The sequence below is a fragment of the Boleophthalmus pectinirostris genome, unplaced genomic scaffold (assembly GCF_026225935.1).
Source record: "Boleophthalmus pectinirostris isolate CB_2022bp ecotype Guang Dong unplaced genomic scaffold, ASM2622593v1 HiC_scaffold_14, whole genome shotgun sequence".
Classification (NCBI taxonomy): Eukaryota; Metazoa; Chordata; class Actinopteri; order Gobiiformes; family Gobiidae; genus Boleophthalmus; species Boleophthalmus pectinirostris.
Window position 1 is genome coordinate 26415084 of NW_026571047.1, and position 20703 is coordinate 26435786.

The 20703-nt window shown below is 40.3% G+C and overlaps 1 protein-coding gene across 1 annotated transcript in view; it reads right to left on the reverse strand.

Moving 5' to 3' along the window:
• Positions 1–20703, reverse strand: part of dock1 (dedicator of cytokinesis 1) — a 708121-nt gene that overhangs the window by 68725 nt on the left and 618693 nt on the right. The window contains exons 41-42 of the mRNA XM_055150424.1: positions 8470–8611; positions 5913–5994 (exon numbers count right to left, since the gene is read on the reverse strand). Coding sequence (XP_055006399.1) covers positions 5913–5994; positions 8470–8611 — 224 coding nt within the window. The remainder of the gene's footprint in view (positions 1–5912; positions 5995–8469; positions 8612–20703) is intronic.

Consider the following 20703-nt stretch of genomic DNA (forward strand, 5'->3'; position numbering starts at 1 on the left):
CATATAAACCCCAAAAACAATAAGTTCAAATATTTGTGCAGAGAAACGCAAATCTATTACACTTTTTTTTTTTTTATTGATGAACTCTTTCTTTTACAAAATATTATAATTTTATGAACAACCTGAAACTTGAAGAAATTTCAACACAATGTTTTAACATGAACTTTACGTATGTAAATAGGAATAAGTAAATTTTTCTTGGAAAATCCTGCACTTGGCTCCACTTTTCTCAAGCACAGAGACGCTGGAGACGCTGCTGTGATAAACACTGCAGAAAATGACCAATATTTTCATTGAAAATATAATTAAAATATTTTAGTAGAAAATCAGCCAAGGGCCACATTCAAGGACTTGGAGGGCCGGATCTGGCCCCCGGGCCTTATGTTTGACACCTGTGATGTATCGGGTTTAGGAGCACATATCCAAGTGGCCTGGGTCGCATTTGAAAAGAATCGGATCTGCTTCGTTCAGACTGTCATTAAAAGATCAGATAAAGGTCACATAGGGGCGAAAAAATCGGATTTGGGTCACTTCAAGCTGAACGTAGCCTTCTTTATACAATTTATGCGTTTTGAAAGTTATCCATTTATTGTCCAATTCCAAATACAGTGAGTTCACATCTTTTTTTCTTTTTTACCCCAACGTTTTTGTCAAAGAAATGTAATAACTCAATCAAATTATGCGCATCAGTGAAAACACGAGTACAAATAGAGACCAGGCGGTGTGCGTAAAAAAAAAAAGAGACATCCAAACGGCACGAGTCATTGTCTAAACAGTCGCGTCTAATCACGGTTATTATATACGTTAGACATTACAATCGGGTCGAGTTTGCAAACAGGAAGGACGGACGAGAGAGCGGGAGGCGTGACCAGGGCCGCGGAGCTCGTGATAGTGTCTGAGCAGAGGAATATATTTGCCTAAAGGATTCCCGGCGTCAATGTCTCTTTTTAATCATGTCCAGCGATGCGGCGCGTGGATCGGATAAGTGGATTTACACAGGAGAGCGCGCGGTGGAGCAGGTTGGGCAAACAAGCGAAGGAGAGGGGGAAGGAGGGAAGAGAGGGAAGATGAAAAGAGAGAGGGTTAGGGGTGTAAGAGGGAGAGGAAGGGGAGGGAAAGTTAAGGGAAGAGAGGTGGGGAAGCATCAAAGAGGAGGAGAGGAGGGGAGAGGACGAGGAGCGGGAGGAAGGGAGGGAGGAAGAGCAAAAAAAAAAGAAAGAAACAAGAGAGAGGAGGAGAGCAGAGGAGAGAGAAGAGGAGAGAGAGAGAAAGATGAAGTAGGGGAAAAAGAGAGAAGGTTGCGGGAGAGAGTTGGAGATGAGGAGGAAAAGCGAAAAGAAGAAAGGAGGGATGCATGAAAGAGGAGAGAGAGAGAGAGAGAAGAGGGAGGAAAGGAGAAAGGGAGAGAGACAAGACAGAGGGAGGGGTGAGAGAAGGAGGAGAGTGAAAAAAGAGGGAGGGTGAGAGCAAGGGAGAGAGAAGGAGGGGAGAGAGAAAGAGAAAAGAGAAAGAAAGAGGTAAGAGAGGGTGAAAGGAAGGGAGAAGAGAGAGAGAGTGGAAGAGAGGATGATAGAGAGAGAGGGTGAAAGGAAGGGAGAAGAGAGGGAGTGGAGGAGAGAGAGAGTGGAGGAGAGGAGGATAGAGGGAGAGGGTGAGAGGAAGGGAGAGAGAAGGAGGGGAGAGAGAAAGAGAAAGAAAGAGGTAAGAGAGGGTGAAAGGAAGGGAGGAGAGAGGGAGAGGAGAAGAGAAGGAGTGGAGAAGAGAGAGAGTGGAAGAGAGGATGATAGAGAGAGAGGGTGAAAGGAAGGGAGAAAAGAGGGAGTGGAGAAGAGAGAGAAGAGAAGAGAGAGAGTGGAAGAGAGGATGATAGAGAGAGAGGGTGAAAGGAAGGGAGAAAAGAGGGAGTGGAGAAGAGAGAGAAGAGAAGAGAGAGAGTGGAGGAGAGGAGGATAGAGGGGGAGGGGGAGAGGAAGAGAGACGAGAGGGAGTGGAGAAGAGAGAGAGGAGAAGAGAGAGAGTGGAAGAGAGGATGATAGAGAGAGAGGGTGAAAGAAAGGGAGAAGAGAGGGAGTAAAGGAGAAGAGAGGAGGATAGAGGGAGAGAAAGAATAACTGATAAGGGGACAGAGACAGGGGGAAGGAAAGAGGAGGAGAGACAGAAGGATGGAGAGAAGGGGAGAGGAAGGGAAAAAGAGAGGAAGAAGTGGAGAAAAAAGAAGGAGAAAGGGTAAGAGAGAGAAAGAGAGAGTTAAGGAGCTGAGGGAGAGAAAGACTAATTAATAAGGGGATAGAAACAGAAACAGAGGAGAGAGAGATATAGAAAGCAATAAACAGACAGAAGAGGAAAAACAGAAGCAGCAGAAGAGGGGAAAGAGAGAGAGAGAAAAGGGAGGAGAGAGGAGAGAGGGCCCACGGTGCAGAACATTGTATTAATGATGCAGTGAAGACGATGTTCTAGTCGGCGTAGCGGCTCATGGCAGATGGTGGAGCAGAGTTTGTAATGAGCCCAAGGTCAAGCTGGGTTTGTTTAGAGCGCACAGGCATGTCCCACTCAACATTTACCCACTTTCTACACACAATCACGTGATGTTTTTAAATTCCAAATTAATTGTTCTGAATTAAATAGTTCGGAATCGCCTTTATTTAATTCCGCTTAACGTCTAGAGGTCAGGAAGGGTTCTGATCGGACAGAGACACGAATGTATTTACGTCGACCGGAAGAAAATACGAACATCAGCCGCTACCGGATTTTTTTGTCATCTCGGTTTGTCGTTGATGCCACGGACACAAACATGATAAAAAAAAAAGTTCCGCAGTCGTTCCGATGATAATGTAGCAGCAGTTCGAGATTTCTATCGTCACGCTTTACAAATGTCGGAGAGTCGGAGAAGGGAGGAAGAAGACAAACTGAGTCGACGGCCGCTCTACCTCAGCCCACTCCCGCATCCTGCTCGCAAATCCAAAAAGTCCGATGCCAGGACTGGTGGAGCCGGATCGAAGGGTGAACCAACGAGCATGCGCTGAACGACCGGAATTATTTTTAAGAAGAATAAACGTTAAGATGATCAAGGAATAAATGAATTCAGCTTTAAAATCGGAATAAACCACCCACTTACTTCGGGATTAAGTTTTAAAGGTTGTAAGGAGGATTTTTTTTTGTTTCAAGTTGTCAATGATAGATTATAGAGGTGCAGTAGCCTTATGATGACCAAAAAAAAGAGAATAAAAATTCATCAACTCTGGACGTGGTGGGGCTAAACATTTGCCAATAGATAACGACACTGCCTCGTTATCTGTGAGCTGACAGGCTGTCAATCAATCTCCCTACGTTTCTAGCGTAACTGACTTGCCTGCGCGCCGCCGGCACGTGGTTTACGTACGACTGTCACGCAGTCCACAGACGCAAGACGCACAGACGCTGTTTACTCCACCAACGCAACAGTTCTTAGCGGCTTTTTTTGACCTATATCTTCCTCGCAGTTAGCACAAAGTTTGTTGCAATGGCGACAAGAATCCAGGAGCAGTTAGCCGCAAAAGAAAGTCAGTTTTTGAGGTCGCTGAAAGAAGAAGACAAGGGGAAAAGCAGCGAAGCCAAACTGGTGATTCTTGAAGATTCATTCCAGCGATGGCGCGACTGAAGCAGACGCAGGGTCTAAAGACTGACACACTGGTCGCCAAATTACTCCTGGACAGGTCACTTCTGCTTATTATGAAAACGTACTTTATTTCCAAGAGCTAGTCAAACGTTTTTCAGGACACGAAAGCGATATCCTATGTCTGAAAACGTAATTTTCAAGGCAAAGAAAGAGTCCGCTTGCTGCTGCGTGTTGTAGTTAGTTCATTCGCACTGAATCTCCGCGCACTCTTCTCTGCACCCCTTTCCTGCTCCTGTCCCCGCTGCCCGATCCGCTCTTCCCCCTGCTCCTCACTTCTCCGGGCACGGAATCTCCGCGCACCGCTCCCTCTCCCTCTCCTCTCTCCTCTCTCCTCCTCTCCTCTCCTCTCTCCTCTCTCCCTGCTCCGCTCTCTTCTCCCTGCTCCTCACTTCTCGTCCGCGAACGAAATGTCCGCGCACCCGCTCCCCCCACTCCTCACTTGTCCGTCTTGCCTAACCAACACTGTAGTTAGTTGTTTACAAGTCATGTGCAGCTCACCGGCTGTAAACAAACCTGTTTCTGGCGTAAGGAGGAGGCGGGAGGAGGTGTTTCTACGTAGGAGCTGTGGGGGAGGGGGGGTGGTTTCACGCATGCGCAACATTTGAAAAAGGACAAACAGTCGCTGGATTTCTCGTTCCTTGGAAAATCCTCTATACAACCTTTAAGTTCAAACTCTTTACTTGGTCTTTTTAAAGTGAAATACATTTTTATTCAGAATTAAATTATTATTATTCTTCAGAATTAAAGCTCTCATGTAAACGTGGCGACTGTCATGAGAGGTGACGCCTATTAAACTGTGACTAAACCTGGACCAGAAGAGGACCAGCCCAAGACTATGTGAATCAGGATTAAACCAGGACCAAACCTATAGTGTTAAGGCAGCCATAATTTGGAAGTAAAGTTCCTTCAGAATGTGAGAAGTAAAATTGGTAAATTCTGTATTTACTTATTAATTATGATTTACTTAGTGCCACACTTGCTGTTACTACATTGTATTATTATGTCGTATACAAATCCTACTACTATATTCATTAATTACTACAATTGTTTTTCTGCTGTCAGTTCAACTACAACTACTACTTCAGCTTCTACTACTACTGCTACTACTACCACTACCACTACAACTACTACCACTACTACCATTACCACCACTACTACGATTATTACTATTACTACCACTACGACTATTACTATTACTTTAATTACTACTATTACTACTACTACTACTACCACTACTACTACCAGTACCACCACCACTTCTACTACTCCTACTACTCCTACTACTACTACTACTGCTACTACCACTACCACTACAACTACTACCACTACTACGATTATTACTATTACTACCACTACGACTATTACTATTACTTTAATTACTACTATTACTACTACTACTACTACCACCACCACTTCTACTACTCCTACTACTACTACTACTACTACTACTGCTGCTACTACCACTACTACTACTACTACTACTACTACTACTACTACCATTACCACCATTACTATTAGTTCTACCACTACTACACTACTACTACTACTACTACTACTACCACTACTACTACCAGTACCACCACCACTTCTACTACTCCTATTACTACTCATACTACTACTACTACTACTACTACTGCTACTACCACTACTACTACTACTACTACCATTACCACCATTACTATTAGTTCTACCACTACTACACTACTACTACTACTACTACTACTACTACTACTACTAGTACTACAACTACTACTACTACTACCATTACCACTACTACTACTACTACTACTACTACTACTACTACTACTATCATTACCACCATCACTATTAATACTATCACTACCACCAATACTACTACAACTACAACTACTACTACTACTAGTACTACAACTACTACTGCTACTACCATTACTACTACTACACTGATACTATGATCAAATTATCTGTAAAGCATCTTCGTGGCATATGTCTGTGAAAAGTACTATATAAATAAAAACTTACTTACTTACTACTACTGCTGTTACCATTACCACTACTACTACTACTGCATCCACAGTACTACTACGTTCTAAGGCAACTTGACTCTACCTATGTAAGACTGTAACATGAATCTAGTTAATATTCTCTAAAAATATATAAAATAATAATACTATGTAGTTAATAAAGCAACACAATTTCTAAGAATACAGACTTACAGAGTATCTCAAAATCTTACACCAAACTCTGTGTACTTGATTGAAGTAGCGAAGTTACTTACCTTAAAATCTGCTCTGACACAGACTTGTTTTGGAACTTGGCAGGCAGGTCTAGGATTGGCTTCACTATGAAACACTGGATGTCTTTGGCAAAAAACTGTTAAGAAAATTGCGCTCAAAACATGGCAAGAAAGAAAAAAAAAAAAAAAAAAAAAAAACACAGACCAAATGAACTGGGCCAATATAAAAGGAGCCAAGAGAAATGAGACTTCCCCGAGGCTACCCAAAGTTAACTCAAAATTACTCTTTGATGATTCACGATCCAATCCAGCAGTTTATTTTTCTGTTTGAACTCGGATTTTAAACATATTTATAACTTTTCAAAATCAATTTCGTATTTGTTTGAGTTTTAAAGCTGCATTATGTAAATTTTCCCATAGGGGGTTCAGCTAATGGCTCTTTTTTGTGGAGATATTTGGCTAGAATATTCCACAGTATGGCATTAAACTTGTGTATCTGTAATTTATTCATTTACAGGAGTCTTCTGAGTCTGCTGGGTCCACCACTCGACAGATCTGACCAGTAACTTGGCCCAGACCCGTTAACATTCCACCCATTATCCACCTGTGCCCCTGATAAATCGGGGTCAGCACATTAATCTGACAGCCCAATAGTTCAGGACTAAACCAGGACTAAACCAGGACTAAACCAGGACTAAACCAGGACTAAACCTACCCCATGTCATTAGTGGATTATAAATATATACATGACGCAACCACAGAGCTGATCCCCAGGACTACACCTGGACTGGACCAGGACTAAACCAGTATCATTAATATAAATATATACACGCTGCAACCACCAAGCCAATCGCCAGGACTATACCAGGACTATACCAGGACTATACCAGGACTATACCAGGACTATACCAGGACTGGACCAGGACTGGACCAGGACTATAGCAGGACTAGACCAGGACTGGACCAGGACTGAACCAGTATCATTAATATAAATATATACACGCTGCAACCACCAAGCCAATCGCCAGGACTATACCAGGACTATACCAGGACTATACCAGGACTATACCAGGACTGGACCAGGACTATACCAGGACTATACCAGGACTGGACCAGGACTGAACCAGTATCATTAATATATATATACACACGCTGCAACCACCAAGCCAATCGCCAGGACTATACCAGGACTATACCAGGACTATACCAGGACTATACCAGGACTGGACCAGGACTGAACCAGGACTGAACCAGTATCATTAATATAAATATATACACGCTGCAACCACCAAGACAGTCGCCAGGACTGGACCAGGACTGGACCAGGACTGGACCAGGACTGGACCAGGACTGGACCAGGACTAAACTAGGTCCAAACCAGGAATAATCCAGGACTTAAGCAGGACTTAACCAGCACTTAACCAGGACTAAACCAGTGTCATTAGCACTAATATATATATATACACGCCGCAACCACAAAGCCGATTGCCAGGACTGGACCAGGACTGAACCATGGCTAAACCAGGACGTGACCAGGACTACACCAGGACTACACCAGGACTGGACCAGGACTGAACCACGAATAAACCAGAACTACACCAGGACTTAACCAGCACTTAGCCAGGACTGGACCAGGTCTAAACCAGGACTAAACCAAGACTAAACCAGGACTAAACCAAGGGGGCCGCCGCTGAGCCCATCACCTTCGCTGATGTGTTTATGTAATAAATATACTAAAGTCTCTTGCAACCTCTCAGCCATGGTTCTGGGATCAGACCGGGAAATGGCTCTTGTTTCCAGGGCAACGGACGTCCTGGATGCGCGTTTAAGTATTTTTCTCCCGTTCGTCGTTCATTTGATTGGCTTTGGTCTCCATGGTAATAAAAGCTTAATGCCATAATGCGAAACATTAGCGGGAAAGCAGCAATATCAAAGGGCCAAATTTCAAATCAAGCTCAAACTATGGAAGCCTCAGAGGATCATGAGGCTAAGAAAACAAGAGCAAAAGCCTCAATAGGTCAAAAATCAACTAAAATTACAGATAGAGTTTGCTTTAAACCTAAACTACAAACTCAGATTGGGTGAAAACTCATAGTACGGAGGCCTGAGAGGGACAAAACTTCAATTCACATCTAAAATTAAGCTCAACATGTCTCAAACCTGGACTTAAGTCGCTAAAAATCCCAATTATAATCGTCTCAATGGGTCAAAAGATCAACTCAAATTACTGAAAGAATTTCCTATGGTTTGCCTTAAATCTGAACCACAAACTCACATTGGGTGAAAACTCAAAGTACAGAAGCCTCATATCTAAAAATTAAGTTAAACATGCCTCAAACCTGGACTTAAGTTGCTCAAAATTCCAAGTATGGCCCAAATAAGTCAAAAAATACATCTAAAATTATGAATTAATCTATAAAAAGTCTACAGTTACAGTGATATCTAAATGTTATTATGACAAGACAAAATCCTAGAGAGACAGATACAGAAAATTTTAAAAATGTACTATATTTAGATTGGATATTTGCCTAATTTTTTAAAACTATATTTACATTTTAAAAAATAAATTAATTTTAAAAAAGAAACTAGGAAAGGATACATTGTCCAGGTGAGTTCTTGGTCTCCTCGCTAGGGGGAGTGGTGGTCTTCATCTTCTCCGCGTTGGGAAACTGAGTGAGCAGACGAGCTTCGAAGTCCTCTCTCCTCTCGTACTCTTTCCCCCGGTATATGAACATCTTATTCTGCAGAAAAGAAGAAAAAAGAGGTACTTAGGAGCGGCTAATCCACGTATAGTAATTGAAGCTATAATGTAATATTGTGGTGATTGAGACGGGCTCAAGTCCAGCCAAGAAATGAAATAGATTATTATAGCTTTATCCTTGGACGTAAAGAGACGGATTTGTAAGGACGAGAAGACCTTTTAGTTGGTGTGGTCTTTACTTACAAGTGCATTATGGAACTTTTCTGGAGGGAAGTTCATCCATCACAATCTTTTAGCTTTGCCTGCAGTGTTCCACAGAAATTTGTCTATCTTGCATTTATTAAGTTGGTTTTAATCGCTCAAAATCATCTTGTGTTCTTATTGTGAGCAGGTTCACCTCTCCACAGATCTGATATGGAACCTGGCCTCTTGGTGCAACAGATTTTCCTTAATGGAGATAAGTTGGTAACACAGCAAAGTAACTACACCGACTAAAACTTAATAAATCATGAAGAAAGATTTATACGGTAAATTTAATGCCAGACAGTGGAACATTCTAGGCAAAGCAACAGCATCTCCATGGAGACAAGTAGGTGACAGACCCCTCCTCCATCTTATTTCACAAAAAGTTAGCAGCAACCACTTTTATAGTCTTAAAAGTGCACTGTGTATCTTTTATAGCGGAGGATCTGTCACCGTGATATTGCCGTTTTGCCTTGATTATTCCACAGTATGGAAATAAACTTGGTAATCACAATAGAGACAGGCTAATGGTCAGATCTATGGAAACGCAAGCCTGAACATGGTAATACTTCCTATTTTTAAGGTATTTTTGAGCTATAAAACACCTGGAATTGAACAAATGCAAGGAAATATGTTTTTTTGTAAATTTTTTGCCCTATAAGTCACACTTTTTTCATGGTTTGGGTGTTTCCTGCAACTTATACTCCGGTGCGACTTATATATTAAAATTTTCATATTGACAGTCTCGAGAGGCTCTAGACTTGTGTGTCAGTATCTGCTGCTCCTGTTCCTCTTGTACCACTGTCACTTCACTCTACTGCGCATGTCTCCTGCAGAAAGAGCCTCTGTCCTGTCTGTATCATGTCAGTCGATCGCAACATTACTTCTGTACCACTGAAAATATAACATTTAAATAAACGTATAAAGACGACTGAGAAGAAAACCATATTTTGCAGATTACAAGATGCAAGTAGCGAAATCTGCAGCCGAAAACAGTAATCGAGCAGCAGAAAGAAAGTTTAGAGTGAGACAGAAACTTCTGACACCAGGAGGATGCACCATGAAACTTTCCTGGAAGTCACCGGACGGATGGACAAAGTCTGGACTTCAGTGACACCAAAACCATCCTGTCGGGATTCAGAAAGGCCGGAATAATTCTAACTGGAACTGATACTGAGTCTGATGACAGCTTATGCTCTGTTTACCTCCGAAGGTCGTGGAGTTGTTCAGAAGTGACACTTGAGGATGTAGAATTGAATGGATTTAGTGATTTGGAGTGAGATGGAGAGTTTGTTAAACTTGTTCTGTTCTGTTGTTTATGTTATAGTTTATCTGAAGAACTGTTCATATGTGACGTAAACAGTCTGTTGTTCTCTGTTCTATTGTTTTCACTAGAACTTGACTTTCAAGATGAAATGTCAGTTTCTGGTCACTGATTTTATAAAATACATTTCCCCAAAAAGTGTGACTTATAGTCCTGTAAGACTTATATATGTTTTTTTCTTCTTCATTATGCATTTTATGGCTGGTGAGACTTATACTCCAAACAATACGGTAATGCTTTACTGTGGACCATTCCAGGCGGCCCCTCCACCAGAAAAGTTACACAGTGCACCTTTAAAACATATAATACAGACCCATAGAAAATGCAAGTGAAAGTTCTCTGTATTTTCTTCACAAAAGTTTCTGCATACTAATAGCTGATACCATTGTGATTCTAAAGTAACATTGTGATTTCTGTTGCAAATTATCCACAGTGAAGGAGTAGAAGTCCTCACAGCTGCTTCTATTGTTGGAATATTTGTCAGGAGAACAGATTGTCAGCTCTTGGGTTCACACTGTTTCAATCAAAAAGATATTAGCTTCCTCACTGCTGGAAGTGAAGTTTTAATGAAATCCAGGCACCTCAAAACCTGACTACGCTCTCACAGATATATCAGATATCATTAAGACCATTACTTAAGATTTCCTGCATCACACAGCTGCTAACGGCGCTACTTGTCAATGTTGATTTTCTGATACACACTGGTGTTTTGTATATACAGATTTAACTATGTCGGCTGTCAAACTTGAAATCTACTTTTCCACTTAAAGGGCCCATATTATGCAGTTTTTTATGTTTTAATGTTTCCTCACTACAAACAAACCTGCGAGTTGTGTTTTGTTTAGCTTCATTCACACATTTTTAACACACAAACCCTGCATATTTAGGATGACTTCTTTTCGCAAACTGAAAATACTTGGTTCCACCTTGTGATGCGGTAATACAGGAAGTGCTCCACTGCGTTTTTAAACTCCACACACCTTCATGAGAATCATTTTGGATGATTTCAGCCCTGGAATTGCCAATTTCTACTGAACTAAAGGCAAAATGTAGCTGTTACCCAGTGTTAACCGAGCACAGAGCGGCCGTCCCTTGCTCGCCGAGATGAATCCCCCAGGGTAGACCGCGTGGACCCCACCCGTTTGCCTCTAAACGATTCCAGATAGTTAGTTGTAAAAAAGATCATTATGTCACAAATAGGAATCTCAAGACCAAACTGTGAACTGTAAAGCACGTTGTGTTGCAGTTTTTGTATGAAAAGCGCTCTATAAATAAAGTTTGATTGATTGATTGATGATTGATGTCCTCTTGAATTCTCTTTTGAAGTTCTTTTCAACTTTCACTTACGGCACTTGTCGACTGCGGGTCTTGTGTCGGTATTTAGCCTTAGATGGAGTTTACCACCAAAACGTTACCAAAGTAAAGACTAACGTAAAAAGTTATTTTCCATAGAAGGCAACTAAGTGAAGTAAGTAAGGGATTACTTTTTAAAGAAGTAAAGAGTAACGAGCAAACACTACTTTTTAAACTAACGTCCCCAACACTGCTGTTAACTTCAAAACTACCGCTTCATGACATCACAAGGTGAAACAGAGCATTTTGAGCTTTGGAGATGTGGACAGACTAATAAACCAGGGTTAGTTAAACATGTGAATAAAACAAAACACACCTCCAGTATGTTTTTGATGAGGTAACAGCATTATAACATGGCTTAAAGCTCACAAGAGTCAATTTCGTGTAATATTGGAGCTTTAACCCTCTCCAGGCAGGCGTTGCAGATTTGCAACAACTAAATGCCAATTACCTACTTACTCCACATCCATATTTTATGAGCTTTTTTAACTCAGGAGCCTTTTCTCTCATCCGTGCTGATAAACGTGGGCGATGCAGACTGTGCAAGAATGGCTACACGCAAACGACCTGCCAGAAGTGCAAAATACTTTTTTTTTTTTTTTTTACAAAGGATAAAAAAGTCAGGACTGTATATTACTACCCAATATTATAATTTTCCCCAAATATCAGATTTTTCCTGATACTAAAAATTAATTTGAGCCTGAGAGGGTTAAGAGACATTTTTTTCTTCTCCATTTCAGGTTTTAATTCTATTCAAGGACAAATTTTAAACAATTCTTTTATCTTATCATATTTTAAAGGAAATTTATGTAGCCTGCACTTTTTAGAGATACTACAATCACAAATGAACCTTTCCAGTGCCTTTTTCCAGTTTCCAATTTTTCATAAAAGGTTACTTAAACAATTCACAACTCAAGACAGTCAAAAAAAATAATTGTCAGTGGAAAAAGGAGAAATTCAATTTGTCTGGACAAACGTTTATTTTTTTTCACAGTTCATCCAAGCTGCTTCTTCAGTCCTGGTCAGACGCTGGTGAACACTTCCTTATATCTGCCTGAAGGGAGGAGATAACTACACTGAAACTACTCTGAAACATACCTAATTGTTTACAGTTTCTGTTTTTAGCTCAGCTTATTGAACTTGCACTGAGTCTGGGGTCTTATTAACAGAATCATTCAGGTCGATAATGGAGCTTCCACACCTCTGGACCTGACCTGGATATCCCTGTTGGTTTCTTTGTTTGTTTTGTTTTAGGTTTGAGGATGGAGTTGTAAATAGGAGACGGATGATGTCTGTTTTGTTTTTGACAGTGGTTGCAGGTGTGTGCATTGTGTCACCATGGTAACACCTAAACATTCCTCGTTAGAAATACACGTAGAACACCCCCAACGTAATGTCACTGCAAAGTATCGCTATTGCATGTAGATTTATGAATTGAAAGACTCATTTGGTTTGTAGAAATCCTGTATGACAAAACGCCACCTGGGTGTTATTCTGCACTATTTTTGAAGTTGCTTTTCCTGCATTTGCACCTTTTTTATGTTTTTATTTCGGTATATATTTGCACATCAGAGTAAGCTACTGTTTTGTTTCATATATTTTCAAGTACAACGTGTATCGCTGAGAAAAAAAAACAGCCAATAACTTTCACACCGCTGTACTGAACAATACCTCCAATCTGCTCTTTTCTGATAACATTTGGCGCCCCGATGGATTCATAAAAACCTTCTCCAACTTTATTCCGAAAAACTGAAAAATATCGAGTGAGGAGACATCCGAGGAGCGCTCCGTAAAAATACATGAGTCACGTACAGACCTTCATCTTGCGCCGAGTGCCCTGGGCCCTGTACCGGGAGCAGGCGGAGTGATCGGACATGACAGCTCATATCCTCACGCTTCTCACGGAGGGGTGCGCCGATGCATATTTCAAACGCACCCTCGCCCAAATCTCCACGGAGTTTTGAGAATGATAGTGCGCACTGGCAACTCAATAGAGGATTAAGAAGGAGGTTTAGGGAGATGAGTGGAGAGAGGGAGGAGAGGAGGAGTGATATACAGGACATGCTGGATTGAACGCCGTCGCAGGAAGTTAAAGGGTATTTATGTAAGTTTTCTGGTAGAGGCTGGAGGATGGAGACTTTATTGCCTTTGCCTGGAGTGCTACACATTAAGACGTAGAACTTTTCTAGCTCTGAGGAGACAAGGACGCTACCAGGCCTTTGTACAGGTCAGATCTGTGGAGAGGCAACCCAGCTCACAGTAAGAATGCAGGATTTTCAAGGTACTTTGGAGCGATAAATGAATGTCAATGAATGAAATTAATAAATGCAAAGAAGGTTATAAAATGTGGAAAGTAATAACATCTCCGTGGAGACAAGCTAATGGCAGATTCTCAGCCAGAAAAGTCACATAATGTTACCTAGGGCTGAACGATCTATCGCTTTGGACTGAAAATCGAGATCTCAAACAACACGATTTTGGGAGCGTAAAAGCCCTGTTTTTTTTTTTTTTTTTTGCAGAGCTCCTAAAGCTCAATTTAAGAGTGAAGTTTAGTTCTGTGTCGACTCAACGCACACTGCCCCGTCGCCTTGCTGCTGTTGTTTTTGATTTATGGATCCGCGTCGAGGTTTATGTATTAAGTAATTCACCACTACAACGCTCGGAAATGAGGGTTTAAACCTGGAGTTCATGTAAAGTTTAACATGAACCATCTCCAATGCAATAAAAGCACAGAACAGACTCACCATCATCAGCACATCCTCTGTCAAAGGAAGAACACTCATATTCCACTGACTCGTGTCTTTTAGAAGCTGAACCGCATCAGCGCACAAGGAGCAAGCTGTTTTATTTAGTGCTTATAGTTTATGCAAATTAGCCATGTGGTTTTAAGTTTCGTTTCTGTACGTAAATGTAAACAAATGTGCGCAAAGCTGCATTAAACACATTATTACTCAATGTATATTGCAAGAAAGAAAAGCATACAGGAAATGTCTGTAGAGTGCTGGTAGAGAGGATAAAGTACAGCCGTTAATGTCTGCGTAAATTGGGCTTTACGGTCCAGCGTCAGATCGTCTGTGCAGGACTCTGGTATGATGTAATGTTTGCAAATGTTCATGTGCACTGAAACTTGAAAAAAAAAAAACATCATGGTTGAAATAAAAATTGCAATATTTGCCAGAAAATCGCAATCAATTTTTTTCTTAAAATCGTTCAGCCCTAATGTTGCTCGTAGTATTTTCTGTGCCATCCTCTGCCTTGTGACTTTGATTCTTGGCTCTGACCTTTATGTTAATTTTTTTAATGCTTATTTATCGGCCCACAAAATTGCAAAACAAAACTAAATAAAATTATGTCAAGTAATTACAGCTGAGGTATTAATAATATAGGAAAGTGTCTTGTCTAGGGACACAGCAACAGAACTTGGTCCGAGCAAGAATCGAATCACTCATCATGTTTCCATCTATTTACTCAGGGCAAATTTGTAAGAAAAAAAAAAAAAGCAACAAGAAGTTTAGATCTTGCTTACTTAGTCATAAATTTACTTGAAAATAATGACATCGCCATCTGGTCAAGGGGAACCAAAATTATGATTTATCCATCCATTTTCTTCCACCTATCTGGGGCCAGGTCACGGGGGCAGCAGTCTAAGCAGGGACTCTCAGACTTCCTTCACCCCAGACACGTCCTCCAGCTCCTCCAGGGGAACCCCGAGGTGTTCCCAGGACAGCCAAGAGACATAGTCCCTCCAGCGTGTCCTGGGTCTTCCCTGGGGCCTCCTCCCGATGTGACATGCCCGGAACACGTCCCAAGGGAGGCACCCAGGAAGCATTTGGAACAGATGCCCGAGCCACCTCAACTGGCTCCTCTCGAGGCAACTCTGCAGAGAGAAACTCATTTCGACTGCTTGTATCCGTGATCTCGTCCTTTCTGTCATGACCCAGAGCTCATGACCATAGGTGAGGGGAGGAATGAAGACTGACCGGTAAATCGAACTCGGCTCAGCTCCCTCTTCACCACAACAAAATTATGATTATGAATCTTTCAATGAGATCAAAACAGACTTTAACTTAAACATATAATCATTAAAGCATTATAATTTGTGAGGCTGGATTTAAATCGCCATGTTTTAAACCGGGCCCCACAATGAGGACCGGTATGTGAAAAGCTTACAACCTCAGTGCAGTGGACATTTGATTAAAGTAAGCTGCTTTTCTAATCACACACTTAAAGCTAAGTGGCTCATGCATCTCACAGCAAATGACTCATATAAAGTAAATTACACTGTGCTACATAAAATCAATTCTCACGACAGCTGGACACAAAACGCTTTTATCAAAGTATCGATTTTCTCACTCAATTGGCTTTAAGATGCCCCAAAACAAGCGTAAGAAAAGCCCTAATCTGGGCTTCTGGATTTGTCTTCATTAGTCGAGCGTGTAGTGTTTTTCTGTGTAATTCTTTAATGTACCTGGAGTTAAAGAGCGGCACTTAAAACATGAAACACAGTACGAGGTAATTTGAAACTGTTTGCAGTGGTTCAACGTTATTCCACACTTTAAGGTGCACAGTAACTTTTTGGTTGGGGGTTCGTCACCTGCTTGTTTCTATGGTTATGTTATTCCTCTGCCTGGAATGTTCCACAGTATGACATTAAACAGCTTTATCTTTTATCTTATATTTATTCAATCACAGGTGGTTTTATAGCTCAAAAATACCTAGAAAAACAGGCATTCTGACTGAGAGCGGGGTCGCCTCTCCACAGATCTGACCTGTAACTTGGTCTGGTTTGGTTTTCATGAAGATAGAAAGGTTTAATGCACCTTTAAGTTATGCATAATTGTTATTTTGTGATAAGTTTATAAGCATAATTTTACAATTCACAACCAGAGTGGAGTTGTTGTGACAGTAAAGCTAACAACTACTAGCATGCTAACACACACTTCCTGATTATCGGACAATAATCTGCTTCGTAATTAAATACGGAAAGCACACAGCCGACTTAATCTGACCTATTATATTATGGCACAGTATGGCATTAAACTTCTTCCATTGATACACTACCAGTCAAAAGTTTTAGAACAGCCTAATTTTTCCAGTTATTTATTGCAATTCAAGTCGTGCAAGTCCAATGAAGAGCTTGAAATGGTATAAAGGTAAGAACTGAACAGCCAGAGGTTAAAAAAAGATAAAAGATACAAAACACAAGTCCAAGCTCTGCCAAAACTACCTCAGGAAAAAAGAACAAGGTGGTAAAACTTGAAAACATGGAGCGTCCAGACTTAAACCCCATCGAGCTGGTTTGGGATGAACTGGACAGAAGAGTGAAAACCAAGAAACCTACAAGTGCCACACATTTATGAGAACTTCTGCAACAGACTTGGGAAGAATTTTCTTAAGGATATTTGATTTCTGTTGCAAAAAGAACGAGCCACGAGTGTGTTCAGCTGTTATATCTGGACACTTTCATGAATCAAAAGTTTAGAATATGTTTTGGTCAACAGTAAACAGTAAAAAAAACTGGAAAAAGTGTGGTGTTCTAAAAGTTTTGACCGGTAGTGTACATGCAGGTGACATTATACGCCAAGTTACAAGTCAGATCTGTACAGAGGCAATCCCACTGACAGTAAGAATGACACCAGTAATTAAATACATGCACTTTGCTTATGGTATTTTGTGAAAAATTCAAGCAGATGATGGAAAGCCCTCCACACAATGTACCTTTAATTGAGACAAGGAGAAACATTTGGTGGTACAATTTTAACTTGTTTTAAAATATTTTTGGGTAGTTAAAAATATAATGTTTTTAAGGCTGCGCAATTAATTGAATTTTGATTGTGATTTCGATTTGTGTGTGAAACGATCTCCAAACTCATATAATCGAGTTGAAACGATAAAGCTTAATAAAGTTTATTTGGGGATTTTTTTTTTTATATAAATAAGTATATTTATGAATTTTTTTTAAATATAGAGATTGTAGAACAGCTGGATATACAATTTATTTTAGTTACATCTATGTTTTTCTATGCCTTATTTCATGTTCAATATATATTTTATTGATTTTATGTTTTATACATCAAAAAACTGCTCTCAGGTTCATATATGTAGCCTATATTTATTTTCAATTTGAAAGTTTTGCATAAATTATCAATAACAAAGTGTTTTGGGTTTTTTTTTGAGAGAGAAAAGCTGAATAAATACATCGTTTGAATACTTGTGATTTTAATATTGACCAAAATAATCCTGATAATGATGTTTTCCATGATCGAGCAGCCCAAATTGTTTTTATTTTAATGTATAAATTCGTGATACTGTCCCAATTCCAGACAGAAAGTGCCTCAAACTGTATTTAAACATCCCCAAACATTAGACCAACAGTTTAACCTCACTGTAATAGAGTCCTTCACTTTAATACGAAATCGGTCAGGAGGGACAAAGGATTCTGGGATAGGAATAAAACTGCCCATGTCCTCCTCATGAAATATAAATGGTCCAATCCAGAAGGTCAGTCATCCTCAAACTGGGGCTCATATAATGCAATCCAGGGGGCGCTGTAGGGTCACGGTGTGTGTTTGAGAGAGGGAAAGCTCCAGTGGAAGGGACGCCTCTGATAAATAAACATGTCCAAAGGGGGAATTGGTGCAGAGGACAAATTAAAGCCTCAATGACAAATCACCAGGGGATTTCAGTGGAATTTATGGCAGAGGTGGAGGGAGAGGACAGTAAAGGCTTAGCTGTAAAACCAGGGACTTTAGATATGCAGTGATAGCATTTTTAAGGGTTAAACAAGGTATTAAAGACTCACTGGATAACTTTTTGAGGTGGTGGGTGTGGATTCAGCTTGGCTCTATAGATATGTTTCATTATTCTGCCTGGAATGTTCCTGCATATGGCATTAAACCTATGAATTCCCATGGAGACAAGCAGGCGACATGCATGGCCAACATCTTTAGTAATAATTCTTATTTAAGATTTTACTTTTCACCGCTCACTGTTTTTATTTATCTAAGACCTCATTTACACTGAAACGAATCCGTGTATCACAGTATTGGAAACGATCTGCTTCCAGACATGTCGTTTCTGTACCTGCAAGCCTTCCCTATCCACACAGCTTTGAGCATATTTATTTACGTTTTACAGAAATTAAATTTAAAACCACATGGCTAATTCGATAAACTGAGCGCTCAAAACAGCTCGCTATTGTGCGCTGATGCGGTTCAGCTTCTGTCGGACTAAAGGACACGACTCAGTGGATTATATGTGTTCTTTCTGTGACAGAGGGGTGTTCTGCTGATGGTGAGTCTGTTCTGTGTTTCTGTCTCGTTGGAGATGGTTCGTGTTAAACTTTTCAGAGATTATACGTCTGCAGGTCACACTCACAGACCGCCTATATGAATATATTGTAGCCTCTTAGCGTTTTGGAGGTGAATTAGCTACTTCACGGTGCATAGACGTACATCGGCGTATCAGTGGCACCAGATCGTTCCGTCTCTGGGGCTGTTTTCAGTTGGATTAGTGTGAACGAACACTGTATCCACAACGAAAACGACTCGAATACATACTAGTGTGGACAGGGCCTAAGGCAATTCAATGTATTGTTGTTCTTGTAAATAAAATTATTTACCCTCTACTTCTCAAATCTTACATTATTACTAGGGGTGTAACAATATCCAAGTCTCATGATACAATATCATCACGGTATGAACCTCACGGTATGATATTTATTACGATATCGTGGGAAAGCTCACGATATGGATAGGGACGAAACTGAAATGGAGCAAAGGATCATGGTCTATGTAGTTCCCTCTGTCTTTTTTTTTTTCAGCTATTGGTGCACCATAACTCTTAATTTAAGCAAAGAGACTTGTAATTCGATATATATTATGATAGTCAACGATATTATTGTGAAAACTTTGACAATATGATATCACGATATTTCGTTTATTGTTACACCCCTAATTATGACACAAAAATGGTAAAAAATCTCACCACTTCTGCAAAACAAAACAAAAAAAACTCCAACTTTTATATACTGAAGTTGAAACATATTGTCTTGTATATGGCTTTTGTGGCACCAATCTTCCACTTATTTTACAGACTGGGCAGATTCAGTTTACAGAGCTGCTGGTCAGTATCACAACGCCGCCTGTGGTAAAAGTACAAGAGCGATGAGAGTCCAGCTCAGGTCTGGTAACAGGATTTAAAGCCTGAGTTTGAGGAACAATTGGTTGAAGTTGTGGTGATTCGTCAGGTCTCTTTGTCAGCAGCAGGTTTTATTACTTGTCCTGGAGTGGCTGGGTTTGTTTTGTGAGGAAAGACTGTGGATAACCTGAGATTAAAAAGAGTTGTGCATGGCAAAAGGAGAAATTCAATTTGTCAACTGGACAAAAGTTTATTTGGTCAAATATGTTTCGTAGCTCATCCAAGCTGCTTCTTCAGTTCTGGTCAAAATGTTGGTGGACACTTCCTTATATTTGCCTGAAGAAAGGAGCTAACTACAATGACTAAACAAAAACACACACACAAAAAAACAGATCTTAGTCAGAGAAAAGAATTGCTTTGAGAAGGGAGTTAAAGAGGCTATTTCTGTTAAGAGAATCCTTCCTTAAACAGAAACGGAGGACTCAGACATCATCTATCTCCTATTTACAACTCCATCCTCAAACCTAAATCAAAACAAAAAAGAAAAGAAAAAAACAAACACAAAACAAAACAATAGCTGTAGCCAGGTCAGGCCCAAACATGTGAAAGCTCCATTATGTCCCTGAATTACGCCAATAAGGCCCCACAATCAGTTTATTAGGTTGAGCTAACTAACAGACACTGTAAACAAGTAGATGTGTTAGTTTCAGAGTAGTTTCAGTGTAGTTAGCTCCTCCCTTCAGGCAGATATAAGGAAGTGTCCACCGGCATTTTGACCAGAACTGAAGAAGCGTTTCAACATTTTCCACCAAAATAACTTTTGTTTTTACACACATCTTGAGTGTAGTTGTGCATGTTTTTTGGTAAAATAAAAAATAAATAGTGCCAGATAATGGGAATATTCAAGACATTTTGGTGCAACAGTGTAAACAAAAGCAGTCAACAATACATATACTACCAGCTAAAAGTTTGGACACCCCTTCTCAGACATGAAATATATGAAGTAAGATATGTGGAATTATGTAGAAAAGAAAGAAAGTTAAATAATCTATCTATTACTGCAAGGAACGTCC